Source organism: Anser cygnoides, chromosome 9 (genome assembly GCF_040182565.1).
Source record: "Anser cygnoides isolate HZ-2024a breed goose chromosome 9, Taihu_goose_T2T_genome, whole genome shotgun sequence".
NCBI lineage: Eukaryota > Metazoa > Chordata > Aves > Anseriformes > Anatidae > Anser > Anser cygnoides.
Genome location: NC_089881.1, coordinates 17,445,350 through 17,469,547, shown reverse-complemented (window position 1 = coordinate 17,469,547; position 24,198 = coordinate 17,445,350). Strand labels below are relative to the sequence as shown.

The following is a 24,198-nucleotide window of genomic DNA, read 5'->3' as shown; positions in this document are numbered from 1 at the left end:
CAGGGCACTCCCTCTGAGAAGCGGGTTGTGTGGCTGTTTGTCAGGGACTTGTTATTAACCAAGCAAATCGATATAACAGGAACACTGAATGACTGGAAGACGCTGTGTTCCCTGATACTACTCAGTGTGCAGACAGTGAGAAATTACTCCGAGCAGCCATGGCAAATAAACAGCAGTAGAAAGCTGTTCTGTTAGAAATGGAAACGTGCCCTATGCTAGGCATGCATATGGGGAGCCAAACAGCTGGGGAGTTTCTCCTCCACCACAATCCTCTCGATTTCACATTTTGCTTCCTGACAGCTCATCCGTGTGATTTTTGTCCTCTTCCCTCACCTCTTCACGTAATGTTCCAACAGATCTGGTGGCTGGATCCAGAACTGACGTATGGCAATGCCAAGCCATTTGTCTTCACGCAGGGCCACTCGGTGTGTAACCGCTCTTTCTTCCCCTGCTTTGACACACCAGCAGTGAAATGCACCTATTCAGCTACCGTCAAGGTAAGTGACAAATTGGTAAAATAGTTGGTGGAGCAATTAGCTGCCCTTAACTTGTGAAAGCAGTGTTACATTGGGCTTGTATATATGATATAAAATATACATTATGACATATAGTATTATAACAAACATGGGATTTTTTAGCTCCCATGTTCTGGTTCTTGAAACAGAGACAGGGTATGGCCACAAAACCAACTCTGCCTGTCACGCTTGAGTCTTGCGTTCCCAGTACTCTACACTGAAAGAGTAACCATGACATGGGTAATGAGACAGTTTGGTTTGTTACTTCCAAGAGTGGTTACTGATGATAATAACCAACTGTATTTAATTGATTCCCAAAAGGAAAAAGCACAGTTTTACAAAAGCAGCATCAAATAATGTTGCATTTTTTGTAGACAGCATCATTTGATATGTGGGCACTTTTGGGGCAGGCGTACAGCTAGCCTACGTACCCATGAAATATAGAAGGAGTAGTATTTTTGGTTGGTATGTTTTCATGGCATGTATAGATTGTGGTACAAAAAAAGCCCCACAGAAATCTTGTATTTTTCATGTTTTCTAAATGATTGATTTTCTGGTCTATAACAAAAAAGACGTACATTAAAAACAAGGAGATCTGCGGTGTAGTTCTTCAGCCTTGGCCACTTAGTCAGTTGATGTGTGTGATGTTGGTTTTTCAGGCTCCAGCAGGCATACAGGTGTTGATGAGTGCCACTCAAAGTACCTACTTAGAAGACGAAGGTGTATATCAATTTTACATGGAATACCCAGTTCCTGCCTACCTAGTGGCCCTGGTGGCAGGAGACCTTATACATGCAGACATAGGTCCAAGGTAAGATTTGCCGCAAGCTGATTTTTCCTTTTGTGTCTCCGTGCAGTGCTTCAGGTTACGTTCAGTAAATTCTTTGAGTCATCAGTAAGGGAACGGTTGTGACCATAAGCTGTGAGCATTCAGAGAGTTTGAGATTTAGGTGGGTGTAAAGAACCTGATGGCATTGTGCTTGGAAAGGTATTTTCCTCTTCAGTAAATGTTTCTTATTGTCCCCAGTAATCATTGCAGCTACTTGCTTCATTGCCTTAAGGTGGTTTAAGGGTTCTCTGATCGTCTTTTACCATGTATCCATAGACAGATGACCTAAGAAGGCCTCAGCCTGATGTGAGACCTTTTAGCACTATGACCATAAATGGAAACTTGGTGAGAAGGCAGGCTATTCATTCTAAGAGATAATTCAGTTTGTTGAAGTATCACCTGATGTTTTCTGGTTTCTGACAGGAGCAGAGTGTGGGCAGAGCCTTGCCTGCTGCCAACAGCCATCAGCAAGCTTTCTGGCATGGTGGAGCGCTGGTTGACTGCTGCAGAGAGTCTGTACGGGCCATATATTTGGGGGAGGTGAGTTTAGTAAGTCTCCCAGGAAAGTGTAATGTAATCCTGAGGATGCTGAAAACCTCACTCATTACAGACTTATTGAGAGTCTTAGCCCCAAAAAACAACGTTAATAGTTTATGAAGTTAAGCTTGGCTGTGCATTAAAAGAGTGTATTTGAGACAATATTTTCATTCTTTGAATTGAAGATGTTTACAAAGGCTTCCTATATTTATTCGCTAAAGGTAATCAGGAAGAAAGTGTTGTTGTTAACCCACCAAATGTTGTTTGAAATGGTCTGAGAACAAGACCCAGTGTCGTGTGTCAGTGCTGTTCATTGGTGAAGAAAATCAGGAAACAAAACAAATAGTATTGTTATGTTCTGAAGCAGCGGGACTAGTGTCACTTTGCTGACACCGAAGGCACACGAAATCAGCTCATTCACTCAGCAGCTTCCCAAGCTCTCTCTTGCCTGGGAGCCTCTGGGGTAAAGATTTATTTGTGTATGTGGGTAGGGTATGTAAACTTAGTGGTTCTGGCTATCAGATATACAACTTGTGATGAGTTTGCATGTGTGAAGGCAGCATAATGCTTCTGGGAAGTGCAGGATCTGCTGCGCATGGAAAGACTGTCTAGCCTTATGTCCAAACCTGAGCAGCTCTTTGGTCAACAAAATGAAAATCTGTGATTCCCTGATCAGAAGAATTTGGAATCTCTGGTTTAGAAAGCTGGTTCCTGGAATCACAAAAACTCTCAGAAGAGCTTTCTGTAAGGGGGAAAAAACGTTTCTGTCTTTTGAAATAGCTGCAATTTACCTCTCTTTTTTCTTTCTCTTCTCTCCTCTCTCTCTCTGTGATTTTAGATATGACATTGTTTTTCTTCCTCCATCCTTCCCTATTGTTGCCATGGAAAACCCATGCCTGACTTTCATCATTTCTTCCATTCTGGAGAGCGATGAGTTTTTAATCATTGATGTCATTCACGAAGTTGCCCACAGCTGGTTTGGAAATGCAGTCACCAACGCTACGTGGGAGGAGATGTGGCTGAGCGAGGGGCTGGCCACATACGCGCAGCGACGGATCACCACCGAGACCTATGGTATAGCTGTAGAGATATTTTTCTTTGTGATGTGTCTAACTAATAATTGAGAGCTGGCTGAATGGAATATTTGCCTTGGGAGCTCAAAAGTCTGTTGGGAACTGTATTTTGTTGTTGTTCTGGAACATAAGTGGCCAAACTTTGCTTTGAACATCTTGCATGCTTACAGTCTGAGGTTTTCTTGGCTTTGGGATGAATAAATACTTGATACAGTAACAGGAACTTTGGATGAGGTGTGTGTTAGCACAAGGCTTGAAGGAGATCTATAGGAACTTTGGCACTGCCGTTGTGTACTCGGCAGGGGTTCACCTGTCAGACCAAGGTGAGCAGCGGCTACATCAGAGAAGTAAAAAATTTTGTTATGGTTACCTTGTGAAAGAACTGTCCTCTAAACAAGTATGTCTAATTCTGGTCAGTTAGTAGTTAGCTACTGCTGGAAAGGGTGAGGTAATAGCCCTTATCAAATAAAATGTACACACCTACAAAGCTGTCTATTTGAGGCTTTGTGTAGAATCATAGAGCCTCACCTTTGGCCGCTTTTATCAGCGAATTTTGCGGGTCAGTTGTATGGTACTGTCCTTAGAATATGTAAGCAGTAAAACATTCCTGTTGCTTTTCAGTTTTTCTGGAAATCTTGGCAGCAAGAGTGTTTAGAAGGATATATTTTTTTTTATTATTCATGTATACTGTTTTTGGAGATGAGATGATGATTATGAAGTTTAGGGAAAGAAGTGCCGTTAGCATCTATGGAGATGCTGCTATGTGCAGTATCTGTCTTTGAAAGCTGTTTCATGCTCAGTAATTCTCAGTGGTTAGGACTGGTCTAACATGTCACATTATATAACACATGGCAATGATACGAATTGGTCAGAAGATTCTGACCTGTCCTCTGTCCCATCTTAGTCCATCTCTCCGACATAAGACAAGGTCCTTGTTTGTAGTCTCTTGAAGTTTAGGGTTGGTTGTTTCAAGAAGCGGTTGTTCAGGAAACTAAGAAATGCCTTTCCCTCCGCCGCTCCTTAATAAGCTCTTTTTGCATTCTGTTTTGTTTCAAGGACAAACCTCTGATCTAAATCTTGCCATTTCTGACATCATTTCTGGCATATCTTCTGCTGTTAATAAAAAGGCGTTTTCGTAATGACATTGTTTACAGAAATTGGAGTCCAATGACCACCACACCTCTTGGATCTTGCTTAATCCTCCTCCCTGTTCGCAGCTTGAAGTAATTGCCTTAAACACTAGCTGTCCTGCGGGATTCTTGTTTTCTCCTGTGAAGCACATCCGCCCTCTTTCTCTGCCTGTATAGATTCGTCTATCTTCCAGATTTGTCCTGGTTCTTAATTCTCACTGTGTTTATATCAGATTCCTGTGAATATGCTGAGACTTTGAGATTGAATATATGTAACGAGTTTTACTGTTGAAGTTAAGACTTAGCAAAGAAAGCTAAAGTGTTAATGGCCCTAGATGTTAAGTATTTGCTGAATGTGAGAATCTATTTTCCACAGCGTTACACATCTGCAAAGGCATAGGAAAGATTTCTTGACTTGCCAGTGTAATGCAGCTAGTTTGGCATGAAAGCAGGGAATGCTCTATGTTGCAGCTAGATAGAAGAGTAGCCTACCCTGCTGCAGCTATAAAAGAAGTCCTGCTGAGTGGAAGGTGAAAACTGTACAATATAATATGGCTAGGGTGCTAAATAAAGCTTCAAAAAGACCCATGGGATCTTTAATATGCTAGCTAAATGTAATCCTTTTCTGTTTTCACCCAGGAGGTGACATTCACTCAGTAATATCATTCACTCAGTAATATCCTTGGCACTGAATATGGAATGATATATTTACTGGTCTACCCATGACGTTACTTTTTTGTAGCACTTGATTGCTCCTTGAAAGTTACCTATACAATAGTTATTCCAATGCTGTTCTTCTTATCTTTCAAGGGCTGATAAGGTGATGTCAGGGCTTTAAACTTCAGCATTATTTTAAAGCATGCTGCTTTATTTTTCAGTTCAGCCTGCTGCGTAATCAGAATGAGTAAATGCACTGGTTTAGGTTCTGACTTCCATTACAAATTGCAAGGAATTTCTCACTCAAGTTCCTATGACATTAGATTGGTGTGATTCTGTATTTCTGTTGTCTTACACCTTCAGTCACCTTTATTTTGTACGTGTGCTAGTTCTGCAGTCACTGTCCCACAGCTAATGTGTTTCTGTCTGGGGCAGGAGCTGCCTTCACATGCTTGGAGACTGCATTCCGCCTTGATGCTCTCCACAGACAGATGAAGCTCCTTGGAGAAGACAACCCGGTCAGCAAGCTTCAGGTTAAACTGGAGCCAGGTATTGCTCGTGGCTGAAGCTGCTTTAAAAAATGTCTGGATATTTTGCTGGATGCTGGAATACAGGCCAAAAAAGACTAGTTTTTACATGCCCTTTCTAAAAGAAAAAAAAAAAGACTGGTTTGTAAACCAATCTAAATGTAAATAAAGAAACTTAAATTGAGGCTTTCTTCAAAATTGGCTAACTCATCTTTATAAAGATTGTTCTGTTCTTAAATGGAACAGATTCACTGGGCAGAAACCAAGTATGAAAAACTTCTGCCTTGAAAGATTCATGGCTTTGAGCTTTTGAAGTTGTAAAATTAAATAGTTTGCAATGGAAAATACTTGGAAACATCTAATCCTGTGCTATTGAATCGTCTGCTTTTTGTGTGTTCGTGTAAGAACTGCATGTGTGTGCATAAGCATACAGATAAACATATATACTTGGTCTCCCATTGAGTGAGTTATGCACTGTTAGAGGCTGTTTGATTATCACCTGAGCTAGATGAATGGTGATGGAGCACAGGACTGATAGGTCTTGAGTTTTGTCCTGATCACTGGAGATGTGAAGCAGTCTTTAGTCTAGATGATACATAGGCCAGCCTAAAATGCAGGTGGAGGTATTATCGGAACTGAATGGAATGGAAAACTGCACTGGAAGTCCCAGAAATGGAACAAGTAGTGCTTACTTTACATTGGTATATTTGAAAATGTGTAGTACGGTGATAAAACCTGAGCTTGACACTGGGAAAAAAAAAGTTTGTCTTGAAAATTTCAGGTGTGTTTTCAGTCCTCTAATTTGAAGTGACTTGTTTCATGTGGAATTAATACCTAGCTTACAATAATTGCCTTTTTTTCAGCCTGTACACTTGGACTGCTTCTGTTAATTTACTGCAGTAAATTAAATGTACTGAGAACAGGCTTGTTCTGTTTTTAAGTCACTGCGTATCTACTCTGAGTTCACTGAGGAGTTGAGACATTTAGACCGGTTGGAAATTAGTGTCCTCATTGCATAGTGTCTTATAACGTTGTTGTTTCTCCTTTCAGGTGTCAATCCTAGTAATTTAATGAACCTCTTCACCTATGAGAAAGGCTACTGCTTTGTTTACTACCTGTCCCAGCTCTGTGGAGACCCAAGACACTTTGACTCCTTCCTAAGAGTTAGTGTGCATACACATATGTTTCTCTTGAGACTTATAGCTGCTTTTTTTCAGGTTTTGTTACTGTGGCTAATTGATAGGGGTAATGCAAGGGTGTCTGAGATGGAAGAATGGGGTGGCCCCTTCTGCCATCCTCGATGATTCTCTTTACACTTAACAGGTTTTTCTTGAGATTTCTCATAAGTGAATGTACTCATGCTCTTCCTTCATCTCAGATTGTGAGCTCAGGAAGTGCCAAATACAAAGTAGTTGTTTATTTTTGTTACCTCTTTCCTGTGCTCCAAATAATTAGAAAGCTGTTCAGCACAGATTATCAATGACTGGAAAGATGTGACTTCATTCACTACTAAAAGGTATCAGCTTCTTTTTTTTTTCAGTCAGAATTGCAAAGGGCGTAGTTTCCTATATTGGGGCAAGTTTGTTGTCTTGAAACACATTTTCAAAACCTTTGTGAGCTATTGATTTGCTTTTGAAAAGTGACACAGCTCATTGCTTTTCTCTTTTTGATGAATACGTGTTTTTTCAACTCCTTCCCATCCATGCCCCATTCAATCTTTTTGTCATGTATAGTTATACAAGTATGATTTTAGTCCCTGATCTATTAGTGAATAATACAGTAGCCAGCTGTTCTAACTTTTCACTAGTGTGAACATGAGGAAACCTTCCTGCCCTTGACATGTTAATGTCTGTGATTGTATCAGAGAAAAAAAAAAACCAAACCACAAACCCAAAACTCAGCTGTCTGTCTTTGCAGCTACCCGATTTTTTTCTTGTTATGGTGCTTTCCTTATTTGGGATGGAGGAAGAAAGTATTTTTTGTGATTATTATTATATATACTTTTAAAAACTGTCATTCACCCTTCCAAGAACTTGTCCTCACTTTTCCATATCTATTTCTTTGAACTGAATGTAGTGGTTATTTATCAAAAAGAAGGTATCTTTCTCCTAACCATAATTCATCCTTTTTACTGTTTCAGGCCTACATTGAGAAGTACAAATTTACCAGTGTTGTGGCTCAAGATCTTCTGGATTCCTTCCTGAATTTTTTTCCGGAGCTGAAAGAGCAATGTGTTGAGAACAAAGCAGGTAGGATGGAGTTTGTTTAGTTAGCTGTAAAAACTGTAAAAAGTCTGGATACTAAATTTTGTGCTTGGCTTGGAGGACGCATAAGCAAATGCTAAGGTTAAGGCAAACAAAACACGTTGGCAATAGCCAGATGTTTGGGGTACAAATGGTTGTGATGACTTACTGTCAACCCCCTCTGTGCTGGGGAATGAGAACGTCTTATATGGCTGACAATTTTGGCATTAATTATCTGAGTGGTCCTCAGTGGTTTCTCAGCTCATCTTTTCACATTGCAGAGCAATCAGTGCATATGAGATTAACAAATACTTAAATGCAAGGAAAAGGTGACCATACTTTGAAATTTAATTTAATTACAGAAGACATGCTTTGTGGTCTGTAACTCTTTGCAAGGTCATTCGCAAATATAAAATCTCTTTGATAAGATTTCATCCTCCCTTACAATCTTCTCCTTACATCTGTTGGTGGATTTATAAAGGTCTGTAGTCTACTAGGTGCTTGTTAGACTGTTTGCTTAAAGAAAGGAGACTTACATTATTCTGCTGTGTGTCCCTCCTTGTAAGTAATTATTGAACCCAGTGATAAATTTAAACCAAACTGGCAGTAAAGTACAGCTCTTCAGATTGCTGAGGTCCGATGGGCTTTACGAAAACTGGTAGCAGAGAGTAAACATGAGTGATCCTACTGTGGGAAAAGCTGCAGCATGAGCTCAGCAGTTTTATGTTTTATTTGGCCAACTGGTTGGCTAGTGAGTTAATCAAAACATGTGGCAACTTTTGCCTGACTAGTATTCAGGGGCTGCAGGAGAGGGGAGTTTTAGGGCAGATGGTGTAGAACTAGAAGTATTGCCAAGGGTTAGGAAAGTGCTGAGGTGGTAGAGGGTCATGGGGAAGAGCTCTCTGGGAAACCAGGCTCTGTTAGCTCTGCCACTGGTGGAGAAACTTGGTTTGGGTTTAAGTACTGATTATATAAACAAATTTAAAATTGCTTTTTCTTGCTGGTGTGTATGAGAGGGGTTCAGTCAGCCCTCACACCTCCTTTTTTATGAAGCAGATTTTCCCCATATTCTTAAGTATTCCTCAAAATTCTGGGAATGAGAAATGCACAGAAGATCTTACATTATATTAGAACATAATTTGATCATAGATACTTGTTAGCCTGTCTGTCTTAAGAGCATGTGTGTTTAAGAGCATGTGTTTACTTACTGCAACGTTGAGCTCCAGAAGACTTGTGGTTAAATTTGGCAGAGGTGTTGCTGGCCCTCTCCCAGATGTAGCGTAGGCTAGCCTGATGAGACTGCTAGGACTGTTATGTCACTGTAACTATGGGTTGGTCTGATTTGCTATTGTTAGAACCTCTCTTAACTGTGCTAGAAGCAGTCCTGAACCTTGAGACAGCCAAGCCATCTGCAGAGACTCCTGCTCGACATTTTTGGTGCTCCTCATTCCAGGACTGGAGTTTGAACGTTGGCTCAACGCTACAGGACCTCCGTTAGCTGAGCCGGACTTATCTCAGGGATCCAGTCTGACCAGACCAGTGGAGATGCTCTTCAAACTCTGGACCACTGAGCCTCTGGACTCTGCTGCTGCCGCCAGCAGCGTCGACCTCACTAAATGGAGAACGTTCCAAACCGTGCTTTTCTTGGACAGGTTGCTGGATGGGTCACCACTGCCACATGGTGAGTACTCTGTAAGGGAAGTAGAAGAGTATTCCTGGAATGACAAATTGAATTCTAAAGAGCCCCGCCCCACCTTGATCTTATCATTCATTATTCTCCGATGACCCTCAAACTTGACAAAACAGGTCATAGTTTTTTCCTCTGTGTATGTGCTCTCTTCAGAGGTGATAAAAAAGCTTTCGGAGTGTTACTCCTCTCAGCTGGACTCCATGAACGCAGAAATCCGCATCCGCTGGTTGCAGATTGTAGTCCGAAATGACTACTACCCAGACCTTTACAAAGTTCGTCGCTTCTTGGAAAACCAGGTACTAAGTGCTGGATTAAAATCACTGCACCTCTCAGTGCATGAGACATGTGCATGAGACATGCGACGTGAAAGACCTTGGAACTTCTGCTTCCTGGCCAAGTGTAGACCAGGTGTGTAGCGAAGGGGCCGAGCATGGCTCACCTGCTAGCGGGTGGGGAGGAATGGGCAGATGTAATCTGAAATGCCTACAGACAGTCTGTGCTTTTTTTAGCCTAACTCATACCCTTGTCCCAGCTCTGCCCAGTGCATTTTTGCATTGCTTTACAGTAGCCCTGGCTTTCCCAGAGCAGAAATTTTCACAATACTAAATCATGTGATTGTTTGAATGTTTACACTTCAAGCAAGGCTAGGGCTCATCAGATTCCTTTCAGTAGTTTTTATCGTGCAGGAGCAAAAGGTTAATGCATGTGTTCACTGTGGCCTCTTCTCCTTGGCCTTTTAAATAGCTCTGTTATTTGTGTGGAAATAGCTCAGTTGTAGAGAGCAAGTGGTTTTTGATTATCATTCGCATTAAACTTGAATAGACTCAGTTATCTTTTGAAGAAGTGTGTTGCTTGTCTTTAACCTGAATGGATTTAGGGCTGTTGGAGTATAGCTGTAGAAGAGCTGCACCTCTTGACTTTTATTAGAGTGGTATTATCCGGTTTTCCTTTTTTGCAGATGTCTCGGATGTACACAATTCCACTTTATGAGGACCTTTGCACTGGCACACTCAAGTCTTTTGCCTTAGAAGTTTTTTACCAGACCCAAAACCAGCTGCACCCCAATTTACGGAAAACCATCCAACAGATCTTATCACAGGGCTTAAATCCACTTCCTGCCATAGACACTACAGCAGGCACTACAGAAACACCAGCAATGGTGCTTGAGGACAAAGTCTCAGAGGCCACAAACGGTGCCATTTCACTCAGGGATGTTAACGTGTCTGCTTAGATCACCAGCTCGTGTCAGCCATGAAGCTTGAAAACAGGGACAGGAACAGAGGAAGGATACCAAGTGTCGCCTCCTTTTCCTCAGCCCTGCAGCTGCAGTGTGTTGCTGTAACTGGATTTCTCTCACAAAACACAAAGGAAATGTGCCTTCAAGTATCCAGCATGTGACACTGCCAGGCTTCAGAGATCTCCTTCAGCTGTGGGTTGGATGTTTTGCTTAGGTTTATACCAGGCAGGGACTCCTGGGCAGTTGCTTCTTCAGGGAAGGTGGATAGTTCTCTTTCCTGAGGCTCTTCTGGATGTTTTCTCCGAGGTTGTGGTTTTCGTTTGTGTTTTTTTTTTTTTTCTTCTTTCTTTTCTGTTTTGTCTGAAGCCACTGAGGCATGTCCTACTTGCTGTGTGTATGTTGCTGGGGAGTGTATGTGTGTCAAGCTGCCATTATCCTGACATTTGGACTGAAGTTTTGCAAAGAAGACACTCAGGAATTCTCAGTGGCAGCGGATATGTTTTCATGTTATGCTCCTTACTGTGACAGAGGTATTGTGATTTTGGAGGTAGGGGACTAATGCTCAAATGATTAAGAAACTAATTTTAAATAGCTCCTGTTTCCCCCATTTCCCTACTCCAAGTGGCTAGGTAATAATAATGCTTTATATATATATATAAAAGACCAGGGGAACCTTATGATGGATTTGAAATCCTTCCGTAGTTAACCCCACAGTTTTCCCTTTGCACTCAATGGGACAAGCAATAAAGAAATGTGTAGGCTTGAATTTTCAAAAAAAGTTAAATGAGGTGCCCAAATGCTATCAATTCTGGTACTAGCTGGATGCCTAAATCTTTTTTAACTGTTTTGACAAGTCTAGCTGCAACCTTTGTTAGTGTCTTAGCATGTGTAGCACACGCATTCATCAGATATGCCGCGTGTTTTCTATTCTGTCCTTTTGGAAAAAATTAACAGGACCTTTAATTTAATTTTTTAAAAGATCCCTAGCATATGTTGGGGCTGGAAGTCAACCCTGGAGATATCCATGCTCAAATTTTACTGCCTTGCATAACATTTGCCTGAATAACGGTTGCCCTGTCATATGATAGTCTGAGGGAAGCACTCTTTTTTTGATGTGAAAATTTTAAGCCCCACTTTACTCGAGTCTGTTTTCTGACTCGTGGTGGTGGCAAGATGCCATTTCATTCACACAACGTGCTGTTTCTCTTGATCCCTGGCCAGGCCTGCAGGATGGAGAGCCATTCTCATCTATGCTGTTTGGTCTCCACAAAGCGCTGAGGGTGAAGCATTGCTGGCTATTACACAGTACAGGTGATGGTTCTTGGACTCCGTGCCCCTTTTTTTTTAAGCACGGATAACTGTGTGCCTCTTGGTGAGCTCCCAGTAAGCACCTCTGAGCTGATGTATCAGCAGGATAGAGGACTAGTTGGAATAAAAGGTGAAACACTTGGAAGAGGCTCAGCTAATGGAGACGTGAGAGAGAATCTATTATAAACTTTGGTGCAAATTTTAGTACTGCTACGGGGATCTGCATAGCACAGGGAGAGGGGAAATTTGGGAGATTTCTTTTCACCAAAAGAATCTGTTTACACCCATGTGTGGATGGGGCTTAGGTGCTGTTACTGGTTCTGCATTTTCTGGCTTTAAATTAATTTGGACTTCACCATAGCCTTAGCCTGGGCTGAACTGGGATAAAGCAATAATAAACTCAGGCCTCCTTAGTGCTTCATTAGTTTTCAAAAATGGGCCCTCAGCATTGCTGGGCTTCAGAACTCCAGGTTCTCCTCTTTGCTCAGTGAATGGGATTACCTTTTTCGTTCTGTTTTGTTTTCCCAGAAGGGATGGAGAATGATGTTTTCTGTACAAATCTCTTTCCTTTTCGTTTGTCGTTCTATTGAAAGGGATTTGTACAAGCTGACCTTCCGCTTCCTGCGTTGCCGTTGTTGGTGCAGCGTCTCCTGGACCCCTCAGCCAGCAGCGGCAGCCTGGCCAAGACCAGTAACCGCTAGCATCTCTCGGAATCCCAGGCCTCAGTTTTAACATGTTTTATTTTGTGGGAGAATGTATGTGACCCTGGTTGGAATTTTTAATTTACATGGATGCCTTATGATGATTGTCAAATTAAACTAAGCTTTGTGACAAGTTTAGCCTTTTGAGCTGTTTTTTAGTGTCCCTGCGAGAGATACCTGAAAGAGGTGACTTGGTATGTTGTCTTTATTTTGTCCTTTTCTGGAGTGCAGCGTTTATGGGTTTTGGAAGCTATTTAAAAGCTGCACAGCAAGAAGTTAGAGAATTGGCAAAAGAAAATAATAAAAAGTAAATATCTATGGTTACTGCAACTGAATGAAGTACATCAGATCAGCTATGCGTTTGCATACGCATGCATCGGAGCAGGGAAATGCTGTCTGGTCCTAACAGACTGTTTCCCGATTAAAGGATACAAGATTTAAGTAGGTGTTTCTGCTCTCATCCCTGTGAGATCCCATCAGATGGCTATTTTGATCCAACTTGTTCTCTGAAACACAGAAGCAGCACAAGATTTGTTGAGTATTAAGTGTAAAAGTATTCTATGCATCTTACTTCAGGTACTTTTGTTCCTCTTGTGAGCAGGGAGTGTACTTTCATTTTGAAGAGTGAAAAAATTGGAAGCAGGTTTTTGGAGATACGCCTTCCTTTTGTTGACCTAAAATAAATGAATGCTTCAGGCAACTTACTATCTTGATTTGTAGTAGGCTTGACATTGAATGGCAACTTAGGCTGAGATTAAATAGAAACTATTATTGTCCTTATCTTTGCTAGGTTAATTTCTGATCTGTTAAAGTAAATTTAGTACAGCAAAAGAGTTTTGTTTAAGCAGATGCCAAGAGATAGGGTTATTCTCCTTATTTTTAAAATGAAAGCTGTTACTTTTTTTCCTTGCAGTCATGAGCAGAGTGGTGCAGGGTATAGCAATATCAGTTGTGAAAAAGCTCTGAAGAGCCATACACTTTACTAAAATGGAATATTGCTAACTTAATTTTTTAGCATCTCATAGCCACATGGGTTAATACATTAAGTATAATTCCTGTTAGCTACACACACTCCTCTGTTAAGCTTGTATCTGTAATTTTGCTGCCATGATACATTACAGCACCCTAACTGTGCACTCCATCCCAAACATTCTCATTTTAAAAAAAATTCTCATGGTCTCGTACTACAGTGACCTTGGCCATTGTCCTTTTTGGATAACAGGACCTTCTGTACGCTTATACGAAGCACACTTACTGCACAATTCACCTTAGGTCAAGTGCACTTCTTCAGTCTGTTTTTCCTGCTTGTGTTTGTCCAAAGATAATGCAATGTAGTCAACAGTTTTAAATCACATGACATTTTTTTCACGCCTTTTGTTATAGATTGATAACAGCTTAAAGTTATTATGACCAAAATATCAGTCTTTGTGTATAAAACCACAGTAGAAATCACAGTGTGAGATTTATCCAACCACTAACCTCTGAGAATTGTTTTTTCGTTGGGAAGATACAATATAAATGGCAATTTAAAGGCTGAGTCTGTCTTCCCAGTAGCTAAAGAGAGCACTGTGATACCAGTCTTCCATGGTATGGAAGAAGTATAAAACCCTGCTCCAAAATCTCCCTTAAGCAGCAGTAGGACATTGTGTGCTGCTGCTCTTGACACAGCAGCAACCACTAGTTGTACTAGTAGTACTGCAGAGATTAAATCTGTGCCTTCCTAAATGTATGTGCTATCAGGATCCAAAGAACTGGAAGAGTTCTCCTGTGTAATTTAAAGGACTTCTGTGCGTCACCATATGCAAAAACACATACGCTGGGCCCTCAGATCCCGTTTAGTGGTCTCCCTGGCTCTGAACCACCACCAGTTGAAGACAAATGCCAGAGGTGAACAAGGGGTTGATTAAAACTCAAAACTGTGGGAAGAGATTATGAAAATACCATCAAATAGTACTCTGTCAAAGGACAGTCTTTATTCACATGGAAATGAGCTGGCTATGTAACTGGATGCAAATCCCTTTTAACTCTAAATTTCCATGGCAACGGGACTCGGCCTGTTGGTGTCTGCTTTCCTCCAGGACATATAAAGCACCTGCGTAAAGTGCCCTGAGAAACAGGTTGACAAAAAGGCAAGTGTCATTTTGTCTTAAAGTATTCTAGCTCTTACTATCTAAATAGACCTGTTTTTCTGTCTTCAGGAATAGTCTAATCCAGCAGGATTGCCAAGGGGCAACGGAGAAAATTGCTGCTTTTCTTCCAAAGGGCTTAGGGTCAATAAAAGAAAACATTGCCAGCTGCATAATGGATGAATTTGCCTGTTGCCAACTTTGCAGTCAAGGCAAAGAAAGCATGTCAGATGTTTTTAGGGACCAAGATGACTTTCATCTCTTTCTTTCTTCTACTAGCCTCGTACATACAGATGCATGTTTAACTAGCATACTGTTCCAGGTAAGGCCTACTGTATTTACACTGTTATAGGAAGCAGTATGAACTTTGGGCTCTAATCTGGCCTTTAATGAAATGTATGCAGTTCTGATCTGTGATCACTGTTGCCTAAAAAGAAAGCAGCAAGGGTGAAATCACACAGATGAGAGCCTCACTGTTCTCAGACAGAGAGGCCTTTTCTTCCCTTTCCCTCCACCAGCCGAGACCTCTCCAATGTCAGCTTAGTTGCAGACCATGCAGCTGCAGCTCTCTTGCATGAGCTATAGACAAGGGGGGCCCTTATTCTTACTGACGACAGCGTTCCCTTTGCTCCCAAAAGGGTCAAAACTCAAATGTGGGAAGTCTTGTTCGTTGATTAAATTTGCAGTGGGGAAGCCTTGTGTCTGTACAGTGGGCATGCGCAAGCAGCAGAGAATTTCTGGGTCAGTCAGTCACCAGACAGCAGTTGGATCATCTGCTAGTGCCCTGGGATTTTTTTTTTTGTTCCCTTAAGGCTGAGGTTTGAGAGGAAGACTTCAGTGTTCGTTTCAGATAGAAACAAATCTGACCAGTGTCCTCTGTGGTTCTCTCTCAAACAACCTCTGTGCCCATGGATCAGCTGCTGTAACCACTAGCCTGACACCCATGACAGGTGTGTGTGATAAACAGTTTCTTTGGTAAACAACTTGTCCTCACACTGACCCAGCAGCCTGCTTACTTCAGGCTTTGTCTTTTCGGGTAACACGAAGGTATAATAATGTAACTAAAGTCTCTGAGTGGCCTGCTTCAGTATGTTTGTGACCTGAGAACTGGTAGTGTTTTAGTGACGGATGGCCTGCAAGAGACCTCCTATTTCTGCTTCCTTGCCATGGGATTTTCTATAGAATGTATGGATTCATATATTTAGATATAAATATAGATATACTGTAGATATACTTTCTAGAGAAAGTGTATATATATATTTTAATGTATTTTTCCCAACTCTCTTTTATTAGGCAGTAATGCGTGATTCTCTATCAAAGTGTGAGAATCGCTGTCTTTCCTTTGTCAACTTGTGGGCCATCACTTTGTGATAAACTACCTGAAAACGTGATCTGGAAGCCACTCTGTGAAGATGAACACCATCTCCAGCCGCCATCCCCACGCAAACAGGATATCGTTTTATTCTCCTCAGCGCCTAGGAGATGTCCGAGGGAGCCTTTTGCTTCCCCCCCTGCCCCAGCTGTGCCGCCGCCTTTTGCCGGGCGTTGCTGGCACCGAGCCTCCCCTCAGCGACAGCCTGACTGCGGCCGGGCCCGCCACCCCCGGGGCCCGCTGGGCCTTGTAGTTTCCCCGCTCCTCAGGCTGCGGCGGCGGCGCCTCACGCGGGCGGCGGCGGATTGGCGGTGGCGGCACCACGCGCCCGCTCGCCGCTCTCTCAGTGGCCGGCCGCCCAAGCCGTTACCTCGGGGCCGGCCGAGGCGGAGGGTGACAGGCGTTGCCCCGGGAACGGCCCGGGGCGGCCATGGCGGCGGGGCGGGCCCCGCGGTGAGGAGAGCCCGAGGGGGGCGGGCGGTGCGGAGGGGGCCCTGAGGGGACGGGGGGTGCGTGTGGAGGGGCCGTTTTGGGGGGAGGCCGCCTTCTGAGCCCCTCCTCGTCATCCTCATCTTCCTCCTCCTCCTCTTCTTTGGTAGAGCCGGGAGCTTCGAGGGTGGCGTCTGAGAGGAGCCGGCGATGGCGTGGCTCGGGGCGCTCCGTGGAAATTGTGAGAGGCTTTCCGTCCCCACACGGCTTTCCTCCTTCTTTCTCTGTTAAATCTCCTAAGCAACGTTCGTTTGCCTTCCAGGGCGTTTGGGAATATAAAGCGTCGGAAATAGCCGGCCGAGCTGCATTGGATCGTGTTGAAAATGCTGGGAGAGAAAAAGCAGTTAACGGTGAAAAGAGATCTTTACGCGGACCCCACGTTTCCAGCCAGCGACGCCTCTATATTTTTTAATTACTGCACCCCGCTTGCCCAATTCAGAGGCGAGATATCTTGGTTGAGACCTCAGGTGAGTTTGAAGGTGTAAAAGCTTGCAGTTTTGTAGACCTGGACTTTAAGGTGGTAAATGTTAGCTAGCATTGAACAACTGCTTGTGGGTGTCTTTATTGGTTAGAAATATGGAATGGGCAAAAATGAAGTATGTGAGTATTAACGATACATGTCTCACTGTTTTTAAGTCAGGGTTCATGTTCGTAGTTTTGATTTAAATCAGGGTATAGAACTTCAGAATTCCATGATGCTCGTAGAAATTCAGATATTTCATTACAATTACATTTCATCATACACATAATGGGCATATCAAATTAAAAACAATACTACATTGTTCCCTTTTTTCAAATAAATTGTATAACTTTTGAAAAAGAAATAACTGCATTTGAGAGTGTTTCAGAATGATGTTGATTCCTTTGCTATCATTGAAGAAAAATTGTGCTTCGATAACAAGAAAGATTCTCTTTTTTGCCGGCTATAGTTTGTATTATTGCTTTTAAACTTCCATCTAGCTTTTAGAGCCAGGCATATGAGAACTAAAAAATTAGAATGCGTTTCTGCAGTACGTTCAATGAAAGTGAAATATTTATGATGTTGCTTTCTATATGTGGGGGGGAAAATAAGGCTATAAAAATGTAACAGTGAAAAAGTATGTTGTCTTTAGTAGTATTGCTTTTCTGCCCTACATCTGGGGTGATTGTGGAAGAGTAGTGGAGCTATTGGTTATCAGATGGAATTAACACACAGAAGACTTCACAGAGTCCAGTGTGCAGCTGGATTTTGTACCTTACGCCTTGATTACTACTGAGGACTGATGAGTTAACTTCCGTTTCTTGCAGCACTCGCAGATGCTCACTTTCAGATCAGATCAAATTGTTCAAGACCTTGCATTTGAAGTAATCTCTTTCACTACCAACTAATCTATTTTTATCTGCCCTAGAAAAGCTTTTTCTATTATATGAGTTCAGAGATTCCTGTAACTTGGGATGTGCAGTGTGTTACGAATGGCATCACTTCTATCACAGTTGATCATATGTCTTGCAAGGAGCTGATGAATTAAGTTGTCTTTCACTTATTGACCTCTCTGCTGAGGTTGCACTCGGTGGTGGCATTTGTGCACTAAAATCTATGCGGAAACTAGATTTACCTCATATAAAGTTCCTGTGAAAAACCACAAGGCAGTAATTTTGTTGTTGCTTGCTTTGGCTGAGTCTGAAGACGAAATGTTTTAAGAGGTAAAAGCTCCCTTATTTTCTGAGATGTCTTGGAGCCCTCCTGGCCTGCATTACAGACTTCTGTAGACTGTTAGGCAACCTTCAACTTTAACTCCCCTTCTTTTACTTTCAGGACATTTGTTCTACTCCTCGGTTATTTTCAAACAATCTGCAGGATGTGCAAGTGAAACAAGGAATCCTGGGAGATTGTTGGTTCCTGTGTGCCTGTGTAGCTTTGCAGAAGAGTAAATACCTACTGAATAAGGTAGAGAATTTTCATGTTTCAGAATTTTCTTTACCTGATTTATATTTATATATTGTTTTTGAATCCCAATCCATATGAATATGGATTTTTCTATGCTTTGTTGTACTGTTTTTGTTGTGACTTTTTTTTTTTTAAATTAAATGGCTGGTATTCAGCATAGTTTTAATTTGTTTCATTAAAAAAAAATAATTATTTGTCTCAATTTTGGCTTTTTGTCTCTAGGTAATCCCTCCAGATCAGCCCAGCTGGACAGATGAGTCATATCGAGGCTGTTTCACTTGTCGAGTCTGGCAGTTTGGACACTGGGTAGAAGTAACCATTGATGATCGTTTGCCTTGCCTTGGTGGTAAACTCTGCTTTTCCCAGTGTCAGACAGAAGATTTGTTTTGGCTTCCGCTGCTGGAAAAAGCTTATGCAAAGTATGTGAACACTGTTATTGAGGGAAGTAAAAGGAGGTAGAATACTTGTGTATCTTACCTTCTGTTTACTTAGACATCTGACTGTTTTGGGCATAGATCTGCATATTATTCAATATAAAGTAGAGTGGTTGCCAGCTTTTCGATACTGGGTTGTACAGAAGTCTCTTCCTAAACCTGTAAGGTGTGTTCTTAATTACATGTGGGATACGATAGTCTTAGGGAGAGAATTAGGGTGAAAAGATTCAAATGATGTTCGTTAAGTCACTATCTACTGGTCACCTAATTTATTAAAGGGAACTGTTTTACTAGTGCAACGGTTTGAGGGCTCAGTGAAAAGCAGACAGCCTGTAAATATCTTTGTGGAAAGCAGCAACGTTACATCAGTTTAAGCTAGGTGAGGTCATGACTGTGTGTCCCACTGCTGCTTTTGCTTTATTTGACAGTTTATTACTGAGTAGAAATAATTAGATTGTTAACACGGTTGAAAATGTGGCTGGTTTATAAAAACATCTGTCAAAATCATTGTGGTGAATGGAGTCAAATCTGGTTGGAGGCCAGTTACTAGTGGAGTCCCCCAGGGCTCGGTACTGGGGCCGGTCCTCTTTAATATCTTTATCGATGATCTGAATGAGGTCGTCCAGTGCACCCTCAGTCAGTTTGCAGATGACACCAAGCTAAGTGCGTGTGTCGATCTGCTCGAGGGCAGGAAGGCTCTGCAGGAGGATCTGGATAGGCTGGAGCGATGGGCTGAGGTCAACTGTATGAAGTTCAACAAGGCCAAGTGCCGGGTCCTGCACCTGGGGCGCAACAACCCCAAGCAGAGCTACAGGCTGGGAGATGAGTGGCTGGAAAGCTGCCTGGCCGAGAAGGACCTGGGAGTATTGGTTGATAGTCGGCTGAATATGAGCCAGTAGTGTGCCCAGGTGGCCAAGAAGGCCAACAGCATCCTGGCCTGTATAAGAAGCAGTGTGGCCAGCAGGTCTAGGGAAGTGATTGTGCCCCTGTACTTGGCTCTGGTGAGGCCGCACCTTGAGTACTGTGTTCAGTTTTGGGCCCCTCGCTACAGGAAGGACACGGACGTGCTCGAGCGAGTCCAGAGAAGGGCGACCAAGCTGGTGAGGGGTCTGGAGAACAAGTCTTACGAGGAGCGGCTGAGGGAGCTGGGCTTGTTCAGCCTGGAGAAGAGGAGGCTCAGGGGCGACCTTATCGCTCTCTACAGTTACCTTAAAGGAGGCTGTAAAGAGGTGGGGGTTGGTCTGTTCTCCTGCGTGCCTGGTGACAGGACGAGGGGGAATGGGCGAAAGTTGCGACAGGGGAGTTTTAGGTTGGATGTTAGGAAGTACTTCTTTACCGAAAGGGTTATTAAGCATTGGAACGGGCTGCCCAGGGAGGTGGTGGAGTCACCATCCCTGGAGGTCTTTAAAAGACGTTTAGATGTAGAGCTTAGCGATATGGTTTAGTGGAGTACTTAGTGTTAGGTCGGAGGTTTGACTTGATGATCTTGAGGTCTCTTCCAACCTAGAAATCTGTGATACTGTGATACTGTGAAAATGATACCAAATCTATTCAAAACAGAATTTGGAGACAAAGTGCACTGATGAGACAGACACGAAATGTACAAAAGAACCTGGGAGAAAGATTGTGTGGCTGCCAGCAGAGGGCAGAAAAAGACTTTAAGTATAAAGTAGGTTCTTCTGTGGGTATGTTGAGCAGAAGGTGTGAACTAGCTATGACTTGCTAACGCTTCTCTGTACTGTAGGTTTGAAAGGTAATGCTCTGTTTTCTGTCGAATCTTGTTGTTCTGTCTAGGTAGTCTTCTAATTTCTTTTGCTATGTTTTGCAGTCACAGCATCAGGTGGGGTAGTCTCTTGACTTATTTAAACTGTTGAAGGAAACACTGTGCAGAGTGAACAAACCTATTTAAGAGAAGGAAGAGAGTACTTACGCGGAAAGCAATTATGTAGTGAAAGATGATGTGCAAATAAGGTAGAAATTACTAAGCTAGAGCAGTTCCTATATAGGAAAGAATGAGTTAATAAAATTCCCATCAAACAATGAAATACTGATGGCTTATGTATTCTTTAGGTGATGTATTCCGTATAGAAAGCAGTTTGTGCTTTCTCTTGCCTACTTGGGGATGAGGCAGGTTGTAGTCATGATTGTGATATAGGGCAAGATTGAAAGGACAAAAGAACCGTTTTTCTTGAGTTCCGCTGCTTGTAGAAACTTTTTCTTGTGTTTTTCTACAGACTGCATGGATCATATGAACAGCTGTGGGCAGGACAGGTGGCGGATGCTTTGGTTGATCTGACTGGAGGCATTGCTGAAAGATGGACCCTGAAAGACCCTGGAAGAAATGTAGAGAAAGAGAAGACTGGTATGGTTTTGAAGAAAGAATTGTTCAGGAGATTAATGAATCTGAAGGAACAATGCGTAATAAGCTGCTCAGTCCTCAATTCCAGACAAGGTAACAGTAAAGTTCTAGATGTTTAAAGGAAACTTTTCAATTTAATGCTGTTCAGTGCACAAGGAAGCCAGCAATTGCATACTGCTGATTCTAGTACCATGCATGTTTTGCTGAGTTCAGGATGGAAGGTTTTTGGGGAGGTGCTTTTTATATTAGGTGCATGGGAAGGTATTATGATTCACTCTCAAAACAAAAAAATTCACCCAAATCCCAACTCTAAAAACCCTAATGAATTTCAGCACCAAGAATTTGTAGATGGTTGAGATCAGCTACTGAGTTAAAATGCTTTAAAATTTTCATTTATTTTATTTCTATATAGTTACAAATAACACTATTTTTAATGCTGTTTTTATACTGATCCAATAAACAATTTCCTTCTAGCTCAAAATTGCTTTCTTTCACAGGATGGTTTAATGTCTGTCTTTGTAAAATATGGAGTGAGTTCTTTTGTATATTTCCTCATCCTCCATTATTATTATTTTTTCTCTTCAGGTGCAAGTGAACTAGGAGAATTTCATGCCTTTATTGTGATAGACATGTTGAATCTTTCTGAAGTGTCAGGCAAGGAAATTGTCCTGCTACGAATACGAAATCCTTGGGGGAGGCGGTGCTGGAGAGGTCCCTGGTGTGAGGGGTAAGTAGGTTTATTTTAATTTGGAAAATCATTTGTAAAAGTTCTGAAGCTCAAGGTTGAAAGTTGCTAATAGATTAAAGTGAAAGAGAGAGGCTTTAGTTTGTATGCAGTTGTTTTGGGAGTTCACTGGTTATAAGGCTAGTCACATTGATCAAATAGTTCTGGTAATCTAAAGTTTTTAATGTCAATTTTTTGTTTAAAAAAGTATTATATCTTTTCGTAGAAACACACTTAAGCTGTTTATTTTCTGTCTCCAGTTTTTGTGGTGCCTTTGTTTTCAATGCAGTTGGTCAAAGGACCTTTACTTAAAAGAGGTTTGTGGCTTCTTATAAGTTGTCACTTAGCTTTACTCAGCTGTTCTTATTGATAATGTCTCAGTTGCAGGAGACAAAAAAAGCTTGTTTAAAACAAAATACAGCAGAAGGATGCATATGCTTTTTGCTTGTGTGCTTTCTTTCTGTTTCTGCAGGTTAATATGAGGAGAAGAAACTGGAATTGATGCAGAGTATATATAAAGAAAAGATCTATTCTGAAAGGAAATACAGAATTTTGTTTAGCAGTTTGAATGGCAGATAGCTTGCACATAACAAGAATGAAAGGGCAGAGACCCTCTTAGCTTATTTTGAAAAGTATTAGGATATTTAGACTGTAAAAAAGAACACACAATTCTGGACGCAAGGAGCTTTCAGCAATAAATTATAGTAAAATATTATTGTGCTAGTAAGCAGTTTAGAGAGTGTGGGGGTTGTGTGTGTGTCCCAAGTTGAAAAGATGTCTCAAGGAAGCCTCCATCCCTGGCGCTGCTCTTATAAGGCCAAAATTCTTTACTCAGAGGGTGGTGAGGTCCTGGCACAGGCTGCTCAGAAAAGTTTTGATTGCCCCATCCCTGGAAGTGCTCAAGGCCAGGCTGGATGGGGCTTTGGGTACCTTGGGCTGGTGGGAGGTGTCCCTACCATGGCAGGGGGTTGGAACTGGATGATGTTTAAGGTCTCTTCCAACCCAAACCATTCTGTGATTCTAATGCGATTATCCTTTAATGGTTTTTACTTTGGGTAGAGTTTTGGATATATTCTTAGTCTCTTGTGGTAGTTTCTTTGTCAAAGTGACTTGCCATATAGCTTTTTATATTTTAATGCCATATAGCATTTCCTTGAGTGGCCTTAGAGCCCTGTTTTTTTTTCTAAGTGCTGAACGCATATGTATTGCTAGCAAAATAAAAATGTTGCAAATATTGGCTTTTAATGGGTCCTAAATAAAATTTAGGGCTTAGCCAGCAGATTCTCATAGGGACAACTTGGTGCTTCATACAAGCAGTGGTTTTTGATGTTTGCTGTACAGCACTGAAATTCTTTTAGAGCCGTCACTGTGCAGCTTGGCTTACTTCCCTCACTGTTTTTAACAACCGTTAAAATCATTATTTTGGCTCTCACAGTTTGGACGCTATGCTGGGTCTATTGAAAGCAAAGTAGCTATTTCAGCTGTAAGTATGCTACTGTACCTTATCTGGTTTAGTTTGTTTCTAAGTTTTCTTTCAGTGTTGTGATTCATACTTCCTATTATCCATCTCACTGACTAGCAAACTGTATACAGGAAACATTCTATGCAGGAATCTGAAAATAAAATGAAACTTCTTGTCCTACACAAGTTTGCTGCACAGGACAGAAGATGGTTACAGAACTCAGCTGGGTGAAGAGCTGAATCTTAGCTTTTGTCTTACAGTGGTCAAGGGTGGAGCCAACTAGATCCGGTAGTTGCCTCAGAACTGCTCTCACAGATCCAAGAGGGAGAATTCTGGGTTGATGAAGAGGAATTTTTCAGAGAATTTGATGAGATTACCATGGGCTTTCCAGTCAATGAGGAAGGACAACTTCAGAGCCTCTATACAGGTGTGATATGAAAAAACATCTTTCTTGTTGAAATAATGTTATGTCAATGGGAAAGTGTCATTTGAATTGCAAATGGCTGCAACTAGACCATAATTTCTTTTTCTCAGTCTTTCCTACTTCTACACTTGTAGATCTTTTCTGTCTCTACTGCTGGAAAGAATAGAGGGATAAAAGGAAACTGAAGATCCTTAGAAGAGTCTTTCATATTCCTCAGAGATCTAGTTACTTGCTGGTTTGTTAAGAGATTAGCGTTCTTGTTTGAAGTTCAGACAGCTCCTGTTCTGGAGAGTATTTAGATTTTTTTTAGTGAGATAGAAACTTTAGATTTCTAAAACCAATTCCTTGTTACTTGTAAAGCTCATGTCATCAGTCTGCCGTTACCAGACATGACATTCATTTTTATGCCTCTCAAAATCTTGTTCATAAATGTC

General features: G+C 41.8%; 2 protein-coding genes across 6 annotated transcripts in view; both read left to right on the top strand.

Annotated features, from left to right (window-relative positions):
* ABCC5 (ATP binding cassette subfamily C member 5) overlaps positions 1-12,583 on the top strand; it is a 64,162-nt gene extending 51,579 nt beyond the window's left edge. For both annotated transcript variants that reach the window (XM_048076749.2, XM_067002670.1), the window contains 10 exons: positions 357-497; positions 1,175-1,326; positions 1,768-1,884; positions 2,720-2,955; positions 5,177-5,290; positions 6,319-6,431; positions 7,409-7,517; positions 8,965-9,192; positions 9,355-9,497; positions 10,160-12,583. In XM_048076749.2, the coding sequence (XP_047932706.1) occupies positions 357-497; positions 1,175-1,326; positions 1,768-1,884; positions 2,720-2,955; positions 5,177-5,290; positions 6,319-6,431; positions 7,409-7,517; positions 8,965-9,192; positions 9,355-9,497; positions 10,160-10,432 (1,626 nt within the window). In that variant the 3' untranslated portion in view covers positions 10,433-12,583. The remainder of the gene's footprint in view (positions 1-356; positions 498-1,174; positions 1,327-1,767; positions 1,885-2,719; positions 2,956-5,176; positions 5,291-6,318; positions 6,432-7,408; positions 7,518-8,964; positions 9,193-9,354; positions 9,498-10,159) is intronic.
* A 3,685-nt stretch (positions 12,584-16,268) lies between these two features.
* The window catches only part of CAPN10 (calpain 10), a 32,778-nt gene continuing 24,848 nt past the window's right edge, over positions 16,269-24,198 (top strand). For 3 of the 4 annotated variants that reach the window (XR_010833672.1, XM_013201710.3, XM_013201709.3), the window contains exons 1-7: positions 16,481-16,615; positions 16,697-16,901; positions 18,230-18,361; positions 18,584-18,780; positions 21,030-21,247; positions 21,740-21,881; positions 23,601-23,767. Coding sequence is in view for 3 of the 4 variants with exons in the window: in XM_013201710.3 (XP_013057164.1) it covers positions 16,758-16,901; positions 18,230-18,361; positions 18,584-18,780; positions 21,030-21,247; positions 21,740-21,881; positions 23,601-23,767 (1,000 nt within the window). In the remaining variant the exon portion in view is untranslated. Of the gene's footprint in view, positions 16,399-16,480; positions 16,616-16,696; positions 16,902-18,229; positions 18,362-18,583; positions 18,781-21,029; positions 21,248-21,739; positions 21,882-23,600; positions 23,768-24,198 lie in introns of those variants that run through there. The other variant, XM_048076753.2, reaches the window with a different exon arrangement.